A 21,513-nucleotide genomic window follows, 5' to 3' on the forward strand; every position below is an offset into this window, starting at 1 on the left:
CTCTCTTCCGCTCCCTGCCTCCCCACCCCATCAGTCAGTGCTCATGGGTCAGGAGTAAGTTCTTAGCTACTGCTCCGGCACCATGCTTGCCTCCTTACCTGTCGGCTGCCAAGCTCCCTGACATGGCGGCCAAGGACTAACCCTTGGAAACTGTTAGGTGAATATTCAATTAAATGCTTTTATAAGTTGCCTTGGCCCTGGTGTCTCTTCACAGCAATAGAACAGTAAGTTTTAGGAGGTGGCTACCTGGCAGGAAAAGAAAACTGGGAATGCTGGGGAACAAGAGGCGATTCCCAACAAAATGGTCAGCGTGGGCAGTGCTGAAGATCCAAGTGCAGAACACAAGAACACATCCCAGAATGCACAGAAACAATCCACTGGCTTGTGCTGGGCTTAAATGAACCCACTGAAACCACACACACCCTGCACTGTCCCACAGTTTAGACTAAATTTATTTATACAAATTTACGGCTAAAGTTCTGCATCAAACCAATTGTTATTTCCAGATCTATAGAGCCAGGACCAGTGACGAGGGTCTCAGAGAGGAGGAGGGTTTCTAATGAGCCGGGTCTCGGCATGAATCACTGTCATTCTCTGTGTGGAATCAGCATTTCTGAAGCCATGTGCGAGGAGCTGCTGGGAAGGAGGAAAAGGCCACTCCACGCGCTTCTTGTATTGATTTCTTTTACCCCAAACAAAGAGATTCTCCAGTTACATGATATATCATAATCACTTAATTTGTCTGACTGCTTTGAAAAAGAACAATGGATTCAGGAAAAGGTGTTGACTTGCAGAAATATAATCACTTTGAGGGCTTTCTGCTCTTTGTCCGGGCTGCTTACTGTTAGTAACATGCCATATGGAGTCTCTAGAGATACGGAACACACAAAGCTCTAATTCAGGCATCCCCAGGAGTCCTCGGGAAGTCAGTTGGAAGCAGGCAAGTATGGGGGAAGTCAGACAACGCATAAGTGCGGCAGGCTGGCCCAGCTTTGCCTGCCTGGGCTTAGTGCATCAGACACTCACAGTCCAAACCCCTATCCTCCCTACACATAATGGATGCTTTTCTCCCTTTCTACACAGAGACTGCGTAGTAGTGGAACTGGCTAGCATTTCCCTGTAAACCAGTGCATACAGGTCTAAAGGAAACTTTGAACAAAGTCTTTTTCTAGACAAAATGATTCATAGAATACGGAACTAATGCCTCTAGCCATGATTCGCTCTCTACACATCCAGAGTTCTGCTCATCAGGATAGCTTTGCTGAGGCTGGCTCTCCTAAGACTAAAATCACAGCATCGTCCCAACAGGGCCAAAAACAAACAATAACAACAACAAAAACCAAAACAACAACAACAACAAAAAACATTTCCAAGAAGTAATTTGCCTGGCTCTCCGGGACAGCACATCCAATTTAAATATAGCTTGATGGTTGGAAGTCAAAATTTTATCTGTTGTTCTTATATGGCTTTTCAGGAGACAAACCAGAATAGCTCTTTACTCTGAATCAATACCCATGAAAAATATAGCAGAGGAATGCAAGGATGGTTCAGTTGGTAAAGCACTTGCCTACTAAGCACCAGGACATGAGTTCGATCCCTAGCACCCGCATGAGAATGATGGCAAGGCTTATAATCACAGTACTGGGGAGGGGACACCAGGAGGGTTCCTGAGACTCGCTGATTGTCAGCTTGGCCTAATTGATGAGCTGCAGGCCGTTATGAAAGTCTTCTCCAATGAAGACAGATGGTGGTCCTGGGCATGACACATGAGGCCACCCTCTGGTCTCCACATTACATGCACACATGTGTATGTGTATTCCCACACAAGTGTACTGGCATACATACACAGGAACACCACATACACACACATACACACACACACACACACACACACACACACACATGCACGCACACGCACACACACACACCAATTGAACACAATGCACAAAGGGTGATTATTTCTATAATATGTAGTCATATAACATACTAATATTATATACTGTTTATTGCACATAGTACAATGCTAAAATTGAAATACGACTAACTTCTCATTTTCATATTTATAAGAAACTTGTGCTGGCTAGGCTTACGTCAACTTGATACAAGCTAGAGTTTTCCAAAAGAAGGAAACCTCAATGAAGAAGAGGCCTCCATAAGATTCAGCTGTGGAACATTTTCTTAATTAATGACTGATGGGAAAAGGCCCAGCCCATTGTGGGTGGCTCCATCCCGGGGCTGGTGGTCCTGGGTTCTATAAGAAAAAGTAAGCTGAACAAGCTGGGGGAAGCAAGCCTATGCAGAACCCCTCCATGACTTCTGCATCAGCTCCTGCCTCCAGGTTCTTGCCTTGTATGAGTTCCTGTCCTGACTTCCTTCAGGGATGAACAGCAATGCTGAAGTGTAAGCCAACTAAAGTCTTTCCTCCCCAACTTCCTTTATGGTCATGGTGCTTCACTGTAGCAAGAGAAACCTTAACGAAGACAAAGCTATTATATGCTCATTATTTTATTTTCTTTATTGTTTTTTGTTTGTTTGTTTTGAGACAGGGTTTCTCTGTAGCTTTGGAACCTGTACTAGAACTTGCTCTGTAGACCAGGCTGGCCTTGAACTCAGAGAGACTTCTGCCTCTGCCTCTCAAGTCTGGGATTAAAGGTGTACGCCACCACTACTCAGTCCACAAAACTCTTTTTAAAAAGTACATTTCAATGACAAAAATTACAAACATCACAATGTTTTAAGGAAGGATTAATAACAGCATATGCATATTTTATAAGATTTATTAACATAAAATGATACTGTTAATTCTGTTAAAATTAAAAAAAAAAAGTTGGGCAGGCTAGTACATGCCTGTAATCCCAGCAATCAGAAGACTAAGACACTAAAGGGGCAAAGTTGGCCTGGGCTTCATTGCAAGACCCTCCCAACCAGAACAAATGAAAGCAGGCTACTAAAAGAGAGACTCTTAATTTAGTAAGCGCATGTGCATGACGGCCCAGTGCACAGGCTCATTCACGCGTCCTTTATAAGAAAGAACTGGGGTGGGGGTGGGAGGGCAAGTATTTTTAAAGAATTATGGGTTTTTTTCTCCCTTCTCTGTTTTTCCTTTCTTCTCCTCCTTTTAAAAGTTTTTCTTCTTTTTTTCTGTACTCAGAATACATAACACACACACAATTTTGACTGGAAATAATTTTTTAAACAAAGAAAACTAGCTATGAATCATCCATCAGTCCCTACACTACCTCCCTCCTTAATACTTAGGCAAAATCACAGGAAAACCACTTCTTGGCTCTTCACTGACTGTTGTCTATAACATGGGTGTGGGGGGGGGGGGCGGGTGACCAAAAACTTCTTCACATCTTAATATTTCACATAACTATAACGTAAGTATTGCTTTGAGAGACATATTTGTTCCAAGTCTGCTCTAAGGTAGAGACTGTAATGATATGGCGTGTATTCTGTACCACATTTTGCACAGCGTATGGACAATCAAATGCCAATTCCTCCATAAGTAAGTGTCTTAGTTAGACTTTCTATCGCTGTGAAGAGACACCACCATCAAAGCAACTCTTACAAAGGAAAGCATTTCATAGAGGCTGGCTCACAGGTTCAGAGGTTTAGTCCATTACTGTCACGGTGAGACGCATGGCGGCGTGCAGGCCGACATGGTGCTTGAGAAGGAGCTGAGAGTTCTACATGGTGATACCACAGGCGGCAGAAGGAGACTGTGTGTCACACTGGGTGTAGTGAGAGCATATGAGACCTCAAAGCCCACCCCACAGTGATACACTTCCTCTGACAAGGGCATACCTCCTAATAATACCACTCCCCACAGGTCAAGCACTCAAACACCTGAGTCTGAGGGGGCCATTCCGATCCAAACCACCACTCTAGGTAAGCTTGCTTACCTCACAGTTCCTCCCCACCTTCAGCAGCGACTCCTTCCAGCTAGCTGTCTTGGTCTGCATCTCTCTGGCCAAGGAGCAGATGCTGTTCTCCAGAAAGGCCACCTCTATCCTCTCCTCTCCCTGTCCTGCCCGACTTCCTCAGCCCGTGTAACTCTTGCTGTGAAATCAGTTCCGCCTATCACACTAAAGACCCAGGTTTCTCTCAGCTTGACGGTGGTTCTCAGGAACGCTCAGCCACAGACGCTTTCTGTTCCCGTCTTGCTCCACTGGCTTCTTTATCTTACTTCTCTCTTCTTGGCCGAAAAGGAAATGCCATTAAGCTGGCTCAAGACAAAATGCCACCTGAGTTCTCTAATTTCTGGACATTTCAAAACCTCTTACCTTGGAGGGATCCATAAAATATGCCAGAGGCAAAGGCGCTGTAAGCAAACGCTTGCCTTCTGACGAATGGCTGGACTAGGCTAGCAGGTCACCACTAAAAAGATTCAGCGCCTTTGGAAGGCATTATTTTTTCTGAAGTTCCAATAATCTTGCACATGAGAAGAGCTCCCTGGGACCCCACACAAGTGACCTGCAGAGCCAGGGTCTGAGCTAGGAGGAAATCCAGTGTGTGAGAGGTTACCTGACCTTGTCTCCTGCCCTTTGACCCTCTGACATAGGAAGATGTGACAGTGTTTGTTTCACTCAGTGAAGATTATGATATTACTTTTCTAATACCTAAACAGCCTCAGAGAGTTAATATATTGCTACATCTTCCTAATACGCTTCCTGAAATACAGGGAGATTAAGTGACTAATTTTTCTGGCCACAAAAATCAGCATAACCAAGACCATTGGAACAAATCTAATGTCCCTCTCGTCGCCGCTCTCCTTGGGTTTCTATCTGGTTCTTAGGTATGACCCCCCAAATGAGTTGTGCACCTTTTTCTTTTTAAATTCGAAGATATTTCCACTTCATTAACACAATTCCTTATTTTCTACTTCTTTGTTAGGACCAGGGAGAAATTCCAGGCTTTAAGGATTCAAATGACTTCCCCCCGAAATCAGAGCTGTATTCTCTCCTCTCAACGTGCCGATTTACATGAAATCTCTGAGAGTTTCTCTGCCTCCATAAAATGGGGGTGCCACTGCCCATCAGGCCCACGTTTGCCTCTCTGCACAAACAGTCCAAAACAGTTTTCTTGATCTGTTTCAACTTGAAGTGTTGTCAATATATGGATTGTCTTGCTTTCTAATTCAGTGAAAAATCTAGTTTTCCATTAGTCTCTGCCTTTCTAATTTTCGATACAGCCTTACTAAATGTAATTATTAAAGGCAGATTCAAGAAAGCAATTACTGAGCTACTGGTTTGTATCTCTGAAGTCTTAATAAGTGGCAAAAAGTTGTAATTGCCCTGAGTATAAAATAAATTTTTCTACAGATCAGACACACACACACCCGGAGTTTGTACATGGAGAAACGGACTCAGACAGCACTGAGTCTCAACCTCGTTTCAGCTCTATGCACAGGTGGTGCTGGGTAACACACAGTAGGCACTACATTCCAGAAAGCCCACTCTGCTCGCTCTTCAGGACTCGGTGGCTTTGGTAAACACCTAGCTTCTCTGAAACACCTTTTCCCTCCCATCTGAATAGACGTCAGGAAATTAGATTAGACATTTAGCATCCACTCATCCAGCTCCTAAACTTGGTGAACTCTTTACTAAATTCCTAATGAACGTGGTGCCAGGCTGAGAAATTCTAATCTACAGCCATAAGACACTTACAACCTACCAAAATAAAACATAATTAACTATAAAGTAATGTACTCTCCTAATAACATAAATCAAAACAAAATTTTTTAAAGCCTAATGAATAATTCCCCCTGTAAGTGTATGAGTCACTTTCCTTTGATCGTGATAACACACCATGACCAAGGTAACTTACAGAAAGAGAGGTCAGACAGCAGGCACACATGGAAGCTAAAACAGGAAGCTGGGCCAGCTCACCTCACGGGAGCGACAATCAGGAAGTCAGAGGGAACTGCAAGAAGGGGGGCATAGAACCCAAAAGCCTGCCTCTAGTGGGCATCCCTTCAACAAGGCCACACCTCCTACGCCCCCCCAAACAGTGCCACCCAAATGGGCACCAACTGTCCAAATGCCTGACCCTATGAGGGGCATTTCTCATTCAATCCACCACCTAGGGAGACAAGTTCTTTGAGACCATCTCACTTCCAGACTGAACTCTGCCACCTCTGCCATGCACAGAGGAAGCTCTCTCGATGTGCCTGTATTTAGAGAGAGAGTGTTTAAAGGGGTAACTAACTGTGGTTGAGTAAGGTAAGGACAGAGCCTGAAACTAACAACAGCTAACCTCATAGGAGAAAGAAGCGGTGTGCTGACTCCGGCAATAAGGAGGCTGGGGCAAGGGTATGATGAATTTGACTAGCAAAGCTGTTCCCAATAATCACAAATTTGAGACTAGACTGAACTACATAGCAAGGCTGTCTCAAAGGAGGAAGAGGCATCAGAGGCCAAAGATGTAGCTTTTTTTTAGAGTATAAGGACCTTTCCGATCCTTAGAAAGATAATTATCACCGCTCTCAATGATGCCTCTTGGTTTATCAGCAACATTCCAACTAGAACCTCCTGGCAGGAAACAGCACTTGCCATGAATCCTGACGACCTGAGTTCAATTCCCAAGGACCCATGTACAGGAGGCAGAGAGAACTGACTGTGGAGAGCCATCTTCCAACCTTGATGCATGTGCCTTAGCTCATGCGTACTCACGCATGCAAATAAACACACGCGCAACAACTAAATAAATGGAATAACAACGTAAAACAGCACGAGTTCTGCTTTAGACTTGTTTACTGAATACATGCATGTGCTTTAGACTTATTTACTGAATACATACATGTGCTTCAGACTTATTTACTGAATACGTGCATGTGCTTCAGACTTATTTACTGAATACGTGCATGTGCTTTAGACTTATTTACTGAATACATGCATGTGCTTTAGACTTATTTACTGAATACGTGCATGTGCTTTAGACTTATTTACTGAATACATGCATATGCCTTAGACTTATTTACTGAATATATGGATGTGGCTTTGGGATTTCTGTTTGGAATCTCCCCTGGAGCTGCCCTCTCCAGACCCCACCTGCGGGATGGTGGGGTCAGCTCCTCCCCCTGGGATTCTTGGGACCACACCTACAGGCTATTTGAGGTGTGCTTCCCTGATTTGCTGTGTGCTTCTCCCTTCCTCTGGGACCACCCAGGAATGCTTTGTTCAGATTAAAACCTGGATTTAATTTGGCCTGATCTGATTTATCACATCTCGGCAAAGAGACTTAATAATATTGGGGTTCAACTCCTGCATTGCTGGTGGGAATTCAAGCTGGTACAACCCCTTTGGATGTCAGTGTGACCATTTCTCAGAAAATTAGGAAACAACCTTCCTCAAGACCCAGTAATACCACTTTTGGGTATATATCCAAAGGATGCTCAATCGTGCCACAAGGACATGTGCTCAACTATGTTCATTAGCAGCATTGTTTGTCATAGCCAGAACCTGGAAACAACCTAAATGTCCCTCGATCAAAGAATGGATAAGGAAAACATGGTACATTTACACAATGGAGTACTACACAGCAGAAAAAAATAATGACATCTTGAATTTTGCAGGCAAATGATGGAGCTACAAAACATCATTTTGAGTGAGGTAATCAAGACCCAGAAAGACAATTATCACATGTACTCACTCATAAGCAGTTTTTAAACATAAAGCAAAGAAAACCAGCCCACAAATCACAATCCCAGAGAACACAGACAACAATGAGGACCCTAAGAGAGCTATACATAGATCTAATCTACATGGGAAGTAAAAAAAGACAAGATCTCCTGAGTAAATTGGGAGCATGGGGACCTTGGGAGGGGAGAGGCGGGGAGGCAAGCAGAGAAAATTGTAGCGCTCAATAAAAATCAATAAACATACACACAATTTTTCTTAACATGAAAAAATTATAATGATGGGGTTCAAAACTCGTTCAACTCTTAGATTGCTGCTGATTAAATATGAGAAGAATCCTCACCCAACAAGTGCATCACTACCACCAAGGCTGGGAGGCCCAGCTGAAAATCTGAACACACACCCAAGTGGGTTTCCTTTAAATCCTTTCTTAAAATGTCTGAGAGCAAAATATGAAGTCAGAAGGAGAAAGAGGAATGGAATAAGCAAGCAAACAGCATATTTACTCCGTAAATTCTATGAAGAAATTAAGAGCTTGCATTGCATGTTCCCAGCCAGTCACCCTGGGAAGGTTTACTGTGTTCATTGGCAGAAACCATTTTCTAAGGAGGGCATTGCTGAATGAGGTAGAAGCCTGGCTGGACCAGGGTTCTTCTGCTCCCTGTGGCATCTTAAGAGCGGGAGAGTCATTTAAACTTCAGTAGAAGCCCAAGGAGGTTAGCATCTGAAGTTGTAGAGATTAGATCCCAATATCAGAATAATTAAGGCTGGCTGACAAATCTTCTGTACAGTATAGAACTGGGGGGGGGGGGGAGGGTGGGCATGACAGAACACGCCATGCAAGCAGATCAGAAAACCCTACATCCCAGATCACTCGCCAGATGAGGCTGACCTGTCAGCTTTCAGACGCACTGCAGGCTATGGATAGGTAAAGCGCCTGTTTCTGTAAAGTGAGTTAGTAAGGGCGGAGGTGTCAGGGAGCCCAGCAATAACCTACAGAGAATTTGAGGTATGGGACTGTGACATAGCCCAGCAGTTAGACCTAACACGCACACAATGCCTTAAGTTCACTTCCCAGTTCTGCGCAGGGCATATGGGGGCCCATGAGTCTGTAGTCTATCTATACACTGTTGAAAGTGCCTAGAAGGTATGTGGGAACCAGGTTTATGGGATAGCAGGGTGGGAATGATTGCTAACATCCAAATCAGAGATCTCCATGAAAGGGCTAGCGGTGACCCCTCCCACCTTCACCTTAACCAGGTGACAGCTGGCTTGAAGCCACCCACTTTGGAACCTTTACCGGAAATGGTTACATATTACTTGGCTTTCTTCAGCTCAGTTGCTGGCTCTCTCCCAGAAGCCAGTCTGTCCCTCATCCTCCCAGCTGTGCCTTGCAGCGAGGAGGGAGTGACCCTAATTTTGAACTCTGCTCCCTGCTCTGGTATCATTGACTCTGAAATGAACAGGAAAAGAACTTTAAAAGAAACAGGAAAAATCAAAAACTGGACATGGTGGGGGCTGTGCAAAAAGCCCACTGGATTACCCTGGGTGGGGAAGTCTCAAGACAACGGGAGCGAAGCAGAAGCAGAGAAAAGACTTAAAGCCCCTGTGTAGGTGGGGGAGGGATTCGAGTTCCGCAGTCACTTCCTGTCAGATTATTTCAAGTAACTTTCTCATTCTCAGAGTGAATCTGATCTCTGGTGATCTTAACTCCCCAACATCCTCTCTTTACAAGTCCTACTCCTTCCTATTTCTAGAATAAACTATCTTTCCGCCTTGAACCTATAAGCCCTCTGGCCACGCAGCCCCGGTGCTGGCTGTGTTCCTCAGTAAAAAACACCCGCTTGAATGAATTACTCAACCAATACTTTATGGGAAAGAACCAGTGAAATTCAGTCTCACTTTTTTGGGGGGCTAGGAAGATGGCTCTGCCAGTAAAATACATGCTCTGCAAGCACCAGAACCTAAGTTTAATTACGAGAACCCACGTGAACATCAGGATGCTGGCGCATGCTTGTAAGGCAAGGGTGAAAATCAGCAGATCCCTGGTGGGTGCTTGCCTAGCCTACTTGGCAAGCTCTAGGCCAGTAAGAGAGCCCGTCTCAAAAAATAAGGTGGATATCACTCCTGAGGAGCAATACTTGAGTTTGTTCTCTGGACACACACGCACAAGCAGACACAGACATACATGTGGTAAGTCACAGGATAATTTTCACCATGTGGCTTCCAGAAACTCAGGCTGGTAGACTTGGCAGCAGGTACCTTTACCTACTGGGCCATCCTGCAGGCACTAAATGGTTTTGTTGTTTATTTTTTTTAATATTCATGCATCTATTCTCAGAATATGCAAACTTGTCTTCTCAACAGGAAAAAAAGGGATTTTACTCCACGATTTAAGGATGGGCACAGCCAGCTTACCCTGTCCCCATATCTAAAACAATTCCCTGTGGCAGGGCACCTGAAGTGCACACGAAACACGGCACAGGGCTTTGCATAGTTCTAAACCCTCCGAATCTGTTCTATGCTCCAAATGGAAAACAGAGACCAAAGTGACGGAGAAGGCCACATTCTTCACGGTGCCAGATCCCCTGGGTAACTTTCAGTCTGATGTCACTGCAATACAGTCACACCCACCTCTGTGCTGGAGGAGAACCCATCAGGTGACCAGGTGCTTGTTCTGTCTAGGGGACAGCGCTAAACTAACACTTCATAGACCAGGACAGACACCAAGCTGCATGGGGTAGCACTGAGCCAAACCTGAGGTGATGGAGGAGGGTTATCTGTCTATTGTGTTATTTTCATTGGTCAATAAAGAGACTGCCTTGGCCCCTTGATAGGACAGAAAATTAGGTAGGCGGAGTAAACAGAACAGAATGCTGGGAAGAGGCCTATGAGGCAGACACCATGGAGCCAGCCACCAGGTCAGACATGCTGAATCTTTCCCGGTAAGCCACACCTCATGGTGTGATACAGATTATTAGAAATGGGTTAATCAAGATGTGAGAGTTAGCCAGTAACTAACTCTGTAGAGATAATGGGCCAGGCAGTATTTAAATGAATACAACTTATGTGTTATTATTTCTGGGGCTAAGCTAGCCGTGCGGGAGCTGGGCAGGATGAAAAGCAGGCCTGCCCGCAGCCCCTCACTACACTGAGGCAGTTTCTTCTCCCTGCTTCCTACTTCCTGACCCTGGGGAGCCCTGCACTCAGGCCTTTGTCCTGGAAGGTCTGAAGCTAGGGAGTTTGGTTGTTTGCTAATTGCCCCAGCACAAGAATGAGAACCTGAAAAAGGAGATAAGAGGGTCTTAAAGAAGAGGCCCCAGTGCCAAGGCACCGTCATGGAAGTGTCCTGTCAAGCAAGACTGGCTTCTTACCAGAGCTTCTTGGTGGGGTGCACCGCCTGTGCTGGGTATCTGGGTGGCTCACTAGCTCTGGGAGGCAAGATGACAGGCTCTTGAGGAAGTTGCCCCAGTGCACAGAACCAAGCTGAGCTCTTATGATGGCTACACCACTCTTCCTTGCTTGTTCCATGTAGCCAATGTAGTGAATGTAATTGCCCATATTTTTGGCCTTAACATAGTAGATAACCTTAGACGCATCTTGGATACGACCATGACCAGCCAAACCTTGGCTCTGGCCTTGAGGTCGAACAAATTCCTGCTGGTCCTGGCCTTTTCCATCATGCAGTGTACAAGAACAGCAGTCCACCTTCTCTAGGGACTCGGCCAACATGTCACTATCTCCTGTTGATGAAAATGATGGTGGTAGAATGAAACCATGTTCCAAGATTGGCAGCAGCTTTCCCTCTTTTCTGACTCTGACATAAGACCTTTTCTTTTCTTCTATGCGCTCCTAGGGCTTAGCTGCAGAGCCAATAAACAGCACAGCAAACTACTGAAGGCAGCCCTTGGCTAGATGTACCTACTATGCATTGCTATAGGGCATGGTAGCCAGGAACATGACTGTTTGGTGGTGATACTTGTTATAGTTAGCAACGTCTTCCCCAGGCCCTCAGCCTCATCTGTGTCCAGCTTCTGGTTGCTGACAGCCATGTGTAACATGAGAAGGCCGGGCCTGCTTGTTTGTGTTTCTGTCCTGCCCTGTCCCCCAGCTGTTTAGTCCCAAAGAAAAATCACACTGAGATCTCTATAAGTTATAAAGCTGATTGGCCCTTTAGGTCAGGCTACTTATTAGCTAACTCTCACATCTTGATTAACCCATTTTTCTGATCTATGTTAGCCATGTGGCTCAGTACCTTTTTCAGCGTGGCAGCTCACATCCTGCTGCTTCAGTGGCCTGGGCAGGAGTTGGAGGAATCAGCTTCCTCCTTCCCAGAACTCTCCTGCTCTCCTTGCATCATTTCCACTTCCTGTCTGGGTTTCCCACCTACACCTCCTGTCTGGCCAATCAGCGTTTATTTAAAACATGATTGACAAAATACAGACAATTCTCCCACAGTCATGCATTCCAGGGTCTTCTGGCCATCTAGCTCAAAGCCTATGTCAATCATCCTGCCTCATCCCCAACATCACAGGCACAGCAGCTCAACATCAGAGAGTGCTCTTCTGTACATCAATCAGACATCCTGGGGTGGTGATCACGACCTCCCAGTCCACGTGGAACCCAAAGCCTTGGTCTTCTCTGGAATGCCACCAATGGCAAGCATGCTGAGCTAGTAGCTTTCCAGACTTGATGGTTTCTTCTTCCTCAGTCTGCTGAGCCAGGCCTCAGGTAGGAGCCAGAATGATAAGGGCCCTGGTCTGACTCTTGGCAGTCCTGGGAAGTGTGGTGACCCAGACAAGTAACGGAATGAGGGCTGTTGTCTTGCCACTGCTCGTCTCAGTGACACCAATGATGTCATGGTTCTGTAGCCCAGTGGGAACTACCTAATGTTACACAGGTGTTGGCTTTTTGTAGGTACACTTATCAATGATCCCCAAGGCATATGTGGGGCTGAGAAGACTCTTTCCGTGATCAGATAGGATTGGAATCTTGTCATCTTTGGTGGGGATGTTATAGTCCTCAAAAGAAGATTCGCTAGTTTGTCCATCTGTCAGATCGCCTAACTTCTGGGACCAATGGTGACCATCCCAGTGCTGCCTGGGCTCCTCCTCAGGAAATCTGTGAAGCCTTCCTTCTTCCTGCTCCTTTTCTCCCAGGGTTTGCCTCTTTTCCATCAGGTCTCCATAGAGGCATGCCTGCTCTTGTTTCTGCTGCTTTAGGTCAATGCCCACATTGAAGTCTGCACCCCTTCAACTGTATCTGGTGCTGTTTCTTTTTTTTTTTTTTAAGATTTTTTTAATTATTATTTTTAAGTGCAAGGGGGTGGGGAGAAAGGGAGAGAGAGAGGAGGGAGGAAGAGAGAGAGAGAATAGTGTGTTTGCATAAGCTGTATATAGAGGCTGTGGAGGCCAGGGGCTAGAGCTACAGGTAGTTGTGAACCCTTGGACACGGGATATAGGTACAGGGAACTAAACTCAGATCCTCTGGAAGAGTAGCATGTTCTCTTAGCCACTCAACCATCTCTCCCAGCAGCCTGATGCTTTTTCTTGTTTTTTGTTTTTTTTTTTAAACAGGCGGTTGTAGTCAACAGAGGTATCTTCAGATATATCCCACTCAGACAAATCATCTGTGGTCATGGTTCAGTACTGTTTTTTGATGCTTCCCAGATAACACTGTGCAGTTCCTTGGTCTCTCTCTCCCTCTCTCTCTCTCTCTCTCTCTCTCTCTCTCTCTCTCTCTCTCTCTCTCCCTGCTCCTTCCAATGCCACCTTCCACCTTCCCTCTTCATTCCCATTGGTCTACTGCTTCACTGGCTTGCTGGTTTCCCGAGGGTCAAGCACCTTCCTAAATCCTTTCCCTTCCTCTCTTTGAGCTTCACCTGTCACTCCCCACCTCCTGCTGCTGTGGCTTTAGGGTTTCAGCCTCTTCTTGCTCTGCTTTGCAAAGGACCGTGGCTCAGCTTCATTTTCTTCCTCAGTCTTTTCCTTGGCCAGAATTTCAGGAATAGTGACTGGATCTTAGGTGTCTCCCCACCATGTTCATCCTCTTCTTTGTTCTTCCAGGGTTTAAAATATTTCCTTGGTCAGGAGATAACCTTGCAATCATTTAAATTTAAGGTCCTTGTCCTGTCTGGGTCCATCATCGTCCCTTTTCTCATTTTGCCATTGTCCATTCTTTCTGTGGACTTGGAGCAGGGAGGAGAGCGAGAGTGGCTAGCTCCTCCGTGGCTCTCCCTTCCTCGATGCCTCTTCCTATCTTTAGATGTACAACACTTCCGGTCCTTGTTCTGTCAAGAGTCTGGGATAGCTTCCTTTCCTCCTTTCCTCCAGAGGGTGCATCTGGGTCCTTCTGATCAACCAATTCTCCTGCCAACACCCTGCACCCAGACCACCTAGCACAGCCCCAATTCACCATCTTTTATGTTTCCAGATCACCGAGGAGGACCTTGAATGCCTTTTTACTTGTTTGCTGTTTGTTTGAGACAGAGCCTTATGTGACCCAGGTTGGTCTCAGATTTATAATGTAGCAGAAGATGACGGTGGACTTCTTATCCTCCTGCCTCTAACTCCCAAGTTCTGGGATTTCAGCCATAAGACACCATCCCTGATTTTATGTGGTGCTGGGATCTAACCCAGAGCTTCCTGTATGCTAGGGAAGCACTTTGACCACGAGCTGTGTGTCCCGAATGCCCTTGTAATCACAGAAATCTAACTGGAACTCTTGGAACATCTGTCCTTTGGTAATACTATACTATATTATACTATACTATACTATACTATACTATACTTCTTTTCACACATTTAAGACAACTCTACATGTGGAATAGATATCTCTTTTATAATTTAACACTTTGAATAACAGAACATTCACACGGGCAGAAAAGAAAGTGCTCCTCACACCCCACTCTCCCCTGACCAGGTTCCGAACTGCATTCCCCAAGGTCACCCAATGTTCCACTGTGTTTGCACAATTCTGAGCAGTCTTGGATCTGACCCTTGCCACAGCAGTCAGCACTAAGCCTGCTTCTCCTCTGGCTCTTCCATTGGCTGCAGCCCTAAGTGACTTCCTTTCCTTCCTGTTGTTGCATGAACACTGTTAGAGTTAATGTTTTGGGGGCTACACCTTTTGGTGACTGACCAAAACTTCTAACCATAATTTAAGCAATGAGAGGTAGAGAAAATAGCTAGAAAAATATTTTCATTTGCCTTAATTTTTTCATTTGCCAAAACCTAATTATTTTTTGGAACATTTTATACAAATCACATAATCACTGTGCTACAACTTAAAAGAACATTTTTTTCCCCTTAAATTAGTTGGAAACATCTGCTCTGTCTTTTACAAATAACAGGGTCATCTCCTTTGTGTCGAGGAAAAATGCTGGCTGTGGCAGCATCCACCCAGTCACCCCAAGGAGACGTCAGCTGTCACCTGCGTCCGCTGCAGCGATTTCCGTCTTCTGCCTCTGCCCACTGTGGGGGAGCTGTCAAGTTTCTAGTTTCTGACGTGCATTTACATCACTCAATGACACCTGACAGCAGAGAAAGGCCACAGAAAACTGCTTATTGATCAGAGCAAAACTAGTTGACGGAACAGATGAGGTTGTATCACAGAGATGCGGCCACACTCAGGTGATGACATTTGCTCCCCGCGCACAGGAGCCTAATAGAATACAACTTCATTATATCATGCCACTTGTGCTTATGGCCCGGAGCCCGGCTCCTGACTGTTTTGTCTACGTGGTGATGGGGACAATCTACTTGTGCTGGTTTCAATGTCTTCCCACCCCGATTTGCTCATGAGCACTTGCAAAAGACCTGTGACTCTGTCCTGACAAATATACCACGAGACAGTGAAGTCTCAATCTCACCAAAATCTAATTGCGCTGTCCTTTAAAAAAAAAAAATAGAATTACCATTCAGCGCTGTATCTGCCTAGGTGAAAACTTTGATACTACGGTGCAAAGAAGTTTAAATGTTTCAGGGACCACCCCCTCCTCAACTGACCCCTTATGGCATCGTCAAGAAAACAAACAAAAATTGATAAGCTGGATACAGTTGGAATCTAGTGATAAATAGAACTTAATTGTTTCTCAAGCACCAAGGCATCAGACTAAGGCCCTCTGCCTACAGACTGTTCCTTCTGGTTTTAAAGATAACTGCGCCAACCATTTCCCATTTCCATTGCCAGTGCAGCTGCATGGCTGTGAGGTTACCCATCCCTTCAGGTCTGCAAAGAGCACCACTAAATCACAGCAGCCACCTAAAGAGAAGGAAGAAGGAACAGAACACTCTCCCCTGAGAGCTATCTGGCTTTTACCTCTACCCCTCGACGGTTCCCTTGAGAAATTTCCCCATAACACGAATCCTCATACCACCTTCAGAACTGGACCACATCTGCATCCCACCTGGACTGAAGATTTTCCTTCGAAAATCTTTTTGCTCCAATGTGATCTAAAGACATTAAGTTACAACAGATAAAGGAGGCCAATATCATTTGCCATAAATAGAAGGTACCGTAAGGCAAGAAAAGAGGGGTGGTTTTAAAGAATGCTTCTTGCTGAAGGTTCTGGACTGGAGTTCGCTCTCCTCCTTATTAAGAGATATAAAGTTTCAGGGAGTATTTTATATACACGTGTGTGTGTGTGTGTGTGTGTGTGTGTGTGTGTGTGTGTGAGAGAGAGAGAGAGAGAGAGAGAGAGAGAGAGAGAGAAGATATGGAACCTGGAGTTACAGGCAGTTGTCAGCTAGCTGATGTGGGTGCCAGGAACTGAACCTAGCCTAAGGTTAACAGTTTTACACATGTGTGGTTCTTACATATGCATTTTTTTTGCCTGACTCTTAGTCGCTACTCTGTTTCCCATGCCTAATGAGCACCTTGCCAGATGATAGTAGATATTGAACTGTGGTTGAATGATTAATTGAGACAGCCAGGATTCATCAGACTATAATTTACCTAGGAGACCTGAGTGAGGCCCTTCAGTGGGAAGGCAGTGATTTGTTTGGTGTCAAAGACACACTTGAGTTTTTAAGTAATAGTTCTACACATGAAAAACATGGCCACAGCATTAGCTTATAGCTAAGAGTAACAGCTAAGCCAGCACATGAAAAGACCCTTAAAACAGTCCTGAGCCAGGCAAACCTCCAGTCAAGAGGCCAAGCCCTCATATGTTAGTATGACAACTTTTGGCTGCAGTTACCACCAGCTCCTGTATTTCCTGGCTCCTGAGTGAGCAGCAGGGGAGGGACATCCTGGTCAACCCGGTACTTCAGCCAGGTGATGGGACCTCTTGGTGTGCACCAGCAGTGCACAGCGGAGCTGCAGGTGGCTGTGGGCTGCCACATGGTGATGGATATGGACCCAGGTCCTCCTCCAAGAATAGCAAGTGCTCTTAACCTTTGAGCCATCTCTCTAGTCATAAGGTATGTGTGTACAATGTATGTATGTGCACAAACACACACACATACACTCCTCAGGGTTTTTTTGTTTGTTTGTTTGTTTGTTTGGTAGACAGAGTTTTACTATATATCCCTGACTGAACTGGAAATCACAGAGATCCTCTATTGTCTGCATCCTGAGTGCCTGGACTAAAGGTATGCACCACCATGTCCAGCCAACATAATTAATTTTAAATCGTATATTGACCAGGGACTAAATATCTTGTTAAATTCTCCAGGAACTATATAAATTATTAATAAAAATATGTGTAATACAGAATGAGACTGTACCTATAAAACAATTTTTAAAGTCTGAGTTTGAAGCTATATTTGTTGACAAGGCACGTATATACTGTTGAACTTACAGTAATCAATATATTTTCTAGGCATTCCATTGGGTGGCTGTTTTACTTCAACAACCCATCATTTTCAAGCTCACCTTGCTTGTAGTGTTTAAAACCATGTTATAAAATCAGCCTGAATGTCCACCAATTGATGAACAGATAAAATGTGGTTCATATACATCAAGGGAATAAATACAATTCCATCATAAAATCTCCTCCTGCCATTTGCAACAACATAAACAGAACTCAAGATCATTATGCTAAGAGAAATAAGGCAGGAACACAATGACAGTACCACACGATCTGATTCATACAGAATCTAAAGGACTTAATCAGAGGCTGGGGATGTAGCTCAGCTGGTAAGATGCATGCCTAGCATGTAAGGAACCCTGGGCTCAGTGTCAAGCACACATAACCTGTATGAGGGCACATCCCACCAATTCTGGCACAAGACAGATGGGAGACAGAAACATATGAAGAACAAAACCTACCTCAGCTGTACATGGCCATGGACAACCCGAGACTTGTCTCTAAATAAACAGTAATTGTTTCAAATTTTCACCCTAAAGGACTTGAGAACAGACAATGGTTCCTGGAGCCCAGGAAAAGTACTGGGCAGAGAAGAATAGAGCAGGCTGGTCAATGGGTACAAAGCTATAGGTATAAGAAGCCCTGCCATATTATTAACCAGTATAAATGACAATATGTGCTTCTAAAAATACATAAATGGAAACATCCCATAAATGCAAATATCTCTTCTATTTCATTAAAAAGTTTAAAATTTATTTCATTTTCAAGATCTCATGTATGTGTGTGTATGTTCTCATGTGTTTGAGGCCAATCTGGTCCACCTAGTGAATTCCAGGCTAACCAGGATTACATAGTGAGATCCTGTCTCCAAATATATATACAATTAAAGAATTTATGAGGACTATGAAAACAGACATTAGGCATCCTATTTCTACTGGTCATTTAACTCTAGAATTAACTACAACACCCACAGATGTTAAAAAACAAAAAAGTTTTCCGCTGTAGGCCCTGTGTACAACAATACTGGTCAGCCATTGGTGCCATAGTGGCAAGTCTGTTACAGGTGTAACCAACTGCTTTCTGACTGGATTTGAGGCCCGCTCATGGGGGAGAAATCATGCCTGGTACTGTAAACCTAGTCAAGGGCCCATGGCTAGGGAAGTCATCATACCCAGTGAAGTCTCCAAAGTTAGCGCTCTTGTTTTGCTGTGTCTGTCAAACTGCCTATAAATAAATACATGTGTGCCTGCAGATTAGCTGCTCCTATCAGCTTTAGTCAGAAAAGTTTATTTTTGGAAAAGCCATAACTGCAAAGGCTTAACATTGGCTGAAGTGCTGCTAAGAGACAGACAAATGCTTAACTATATGTGGGACACCCATACCACTCGGGGGGTTTCTTGGAAGAAGAAGGTAAAAGTCCGAGGAAGGGCTGGGGAAGTGGTATGGAGCACGGGTGTCCAGGCATGATGATGCTGGCACACACCTGAACTCACAGCAGCACTGATTACCACAGTTATTTGTACGAGATTGTTCCTGTCAATATCCTGGCATGAAGTGGGGAGGAGCGCACAGGGCTCATGGTGGATGGGGAAGGGGGAGATATTAGCTTTCATTTCAAATATTTCTATAAAAGCATTTATTAATTGTATATAACAATGGACTTTATGATGATATTTCCCTGCATGTACATAATACATTTCACTCTCACTAATCCCCTGCCTCTTCCCAACTACACCCCTCCTTCATGTGCGTGTGTGTGTGTAGATGCTGGCAAGGTACACACAGTTCTGTAAACACATCCTCAGTATAGTCCTGTAAGGACTGCCAATGAAACTCATTGAGTCATTGGAAAAAAAAAGACATGAAACAAATATGACCAAAATACATTATGGTATGTATGGAAAGGTCACAATAAAATATATGATTATGTCTAATTAATATATGCAAATAAAAACACTCAAAAATTAAAGGCTTTTGTTTGAATACACATTGTGTTTCTATCTTTTTATGTGGTTGCTGGAAAGTATATTTACGAAAGTAACTTGGAACGTATTTGTATACTAAACAGTCTATTAGGTGGAAACAGTGATCCACAATGAAGGACATTATACATTCAGCAGAACAGCTTATTACATATATGGAAATTTCAGAAATGTATCCTTTTCAAACAGATTTAAATAGTTGTTCTGCTTTAAATTACACAGACACTCGATACCAAACCAAAATGTAAGGATAATTAAGAAACAAAACTCAACATTAAACACACAGCTAAATACTTCCCAGCTTTGAAAGCAATTCTGTATGGCATTTTAACCATCTAACCGGGAAGAACTGGATACGGTGTGGGTACCAGCACACGGAAGGCACCAGGATGCAGAAAGCAGGGTGGAGGGGTCAGATTCACAGACTGGCAGATGGACAGCATTGCTGGTGTGCCACAGCACAGACACTGGCATGGAAGTTTGCTAAAAACACAGAGAAACATGCAACCAGCTCCTTCTAGACATTTAGGAAGGCACAAAGAAGGGCAAGGCTCCCAACTGGCTCTGGGTTCTTTGTTTACAGCAGAACACAGAGGATGGGACTGCTCAGAACTAAGGAAATGGTGTAGAAAGTCCTTCTGTATATGTGTTGCTTTTACTGGTTAAGGAACAAAGAAGCTGCTTGGGCCTACAGCAGGGTAGAATAGAGCTAGGCAGGAAAACTAAACTGAATGCTGTGAGAAAGTAGGCGGAGTTAAAGAGACGCAATGTAGCCGCCACAGGAGACAGACGCTGGGACTTTACCCAGTAAGCCACAGTCACATGGCAACACACAGAATAATAGAAATGGATTAATTTAAGAAATAAGAGTTAGCCAGGAATATGCCTAAGGTAACAGGCTCAGCAGTGTTTTAATTAATACAGTTTCTGTGATTATTTCAGGTCTGGGCAGCTGGAAAATGAACAAGCAGTCTCTGCCAACCCCTGGGCATGATAGTTCATGGCTGTAAACTCAGGTCTGCTACTTAAGACCCAAGGGGAGTAGAAATACTATGAGTTTGAGGCTAGCCTGAACTATATAGGGAATTCTAGGCCAACCTGTTCCATAGAGTGAACCCTTATCTCAGGCAAACAATGAAACATTCTAGGCTAAATGTTGTACAAGCTCTTGGGGAAGGAGAGGCAGTCCAGGGGATCTCTGTGAGTTGGAGTTAACTAACCTAGTCTACTTAGTGAGTTCCAGGTTAGTCAGGGCTTCACAGTGAGACCTTATTAAAAAAAAAAATCTGGAAGACAAAGGGCTGGAGAATTGCCCTAGTCAATTAAGAATACTTGCTGCTCTTGCAGAGGACCCAGGTTTCATTCCTAGCACCTCCATGGTAGCTCTCAATCATCCATAACTCCAATTATAGGCTTCCAACACCTCTCCCAAACTCTACAGGCATGCACATGGTACACATACATACATACATGTAGACAAAACAAGGCTGCACACATTAAAAAAAAATCTGTTTTCTTTTCTTAATCTGGAAGACAAATTAGTGAAGCGGCAATGACAGGAATCAGTCAAAAGATAAGGTGGAGGTGAATAGCAAGGCCAAGGGCAAAGGCGAGACAACTACATACCTTCTGCACGCCGGCCCTTCTAAACCAGGCTGGCAGTGCTCGTACAATTTCAACTTGGATTATTTCTTCACAGTGTGTGCCTAGTTTTCCTTGTTGGTTACCTATAATCCCTTCAAACAGCCTGGAAGTTCCCAGGAGAGACATTGCATTGTATAAATCTTGCCCATATCGCCCTGTGCAGTTCAAAGCGTGAGCTGGGAACACAATAAATCCTTGCAAAATGGAGGGAAAAAAAAAAAAACAAGCTGCATTTCAAGAGGTCCAAAATATAGGTAGCACGTCACAGTTCTCCACTGGAAGTACAAGCAATACTTCATCACTTTTCAAAGCACACTGATTATTTTCCTGGCTCAAAAGTGAGCACTGTATCTATTAGTGGAGGAAGAAAAGCCTGGTGTCCAGGTCTTCAGGAAGAGCTTGCTTACCCCTTCTCCATGGTGCTTTGGATGCCACA

General features: G+C 44.3%; 1 protein-coding gene and 1 long non-coding RNA gene across 7 annotated transcripts in view; one reads left to right on the plus strand and one right to left on the minus strand.

Annotated features, from left to right (window-relative positions):
- Snx24 (sorting nexin 24) overlaps nt 1-21,513 on the minus strand; it is a 145,106-nt gene that overhangs the window by 71,305 nt on the left and 52,288 nt on the right. The window contains exon 1 of one of the 6 annotated variants that reach the window (XM_048419200.3): nt 3,906-4,064. The exons of 4 other annotated variants lie outside the window; for them this stretch is intronic. In XM_048419200.3, the coding sequence (XP_048275157.1) occupies nt 3,906-3,965 (60 nt within the window). In that variant the 5' untranslated portion in view covers nt 3,966-4,064. Of the gene's footprint in view, nt 1-3,905; nt 4,065-21,513 lie in introns of those variants that run through there. One more of the 6 variants, XM_048419201.3, reaches the window with a different exon arrangement.
- LOC148119996 (uncharacterized) lies at nt 10,408-18,218 on the plus strand. Its single transcript, XR_015734703.1, has 2 exons — nt 10,408-10,585; nt 14,992-18,218. It is a non-coding gene; the product is annotated as an uncharacterized LOC148119996 (long non-coding RNA).

Source organism: Myodes glareolus, chromosome 13, assembly GCF_982192425.1.
Source record: "Myodes glareolus chromosome 13, mMyoGla1.1, whole genome shotgun sequence".
Taxonomy (NCBI): Eukaryota; Metazoa; Chordata; class Mammalia; order Rodentia; family Cricetidae; genus Myodes; species Myodes glareolus.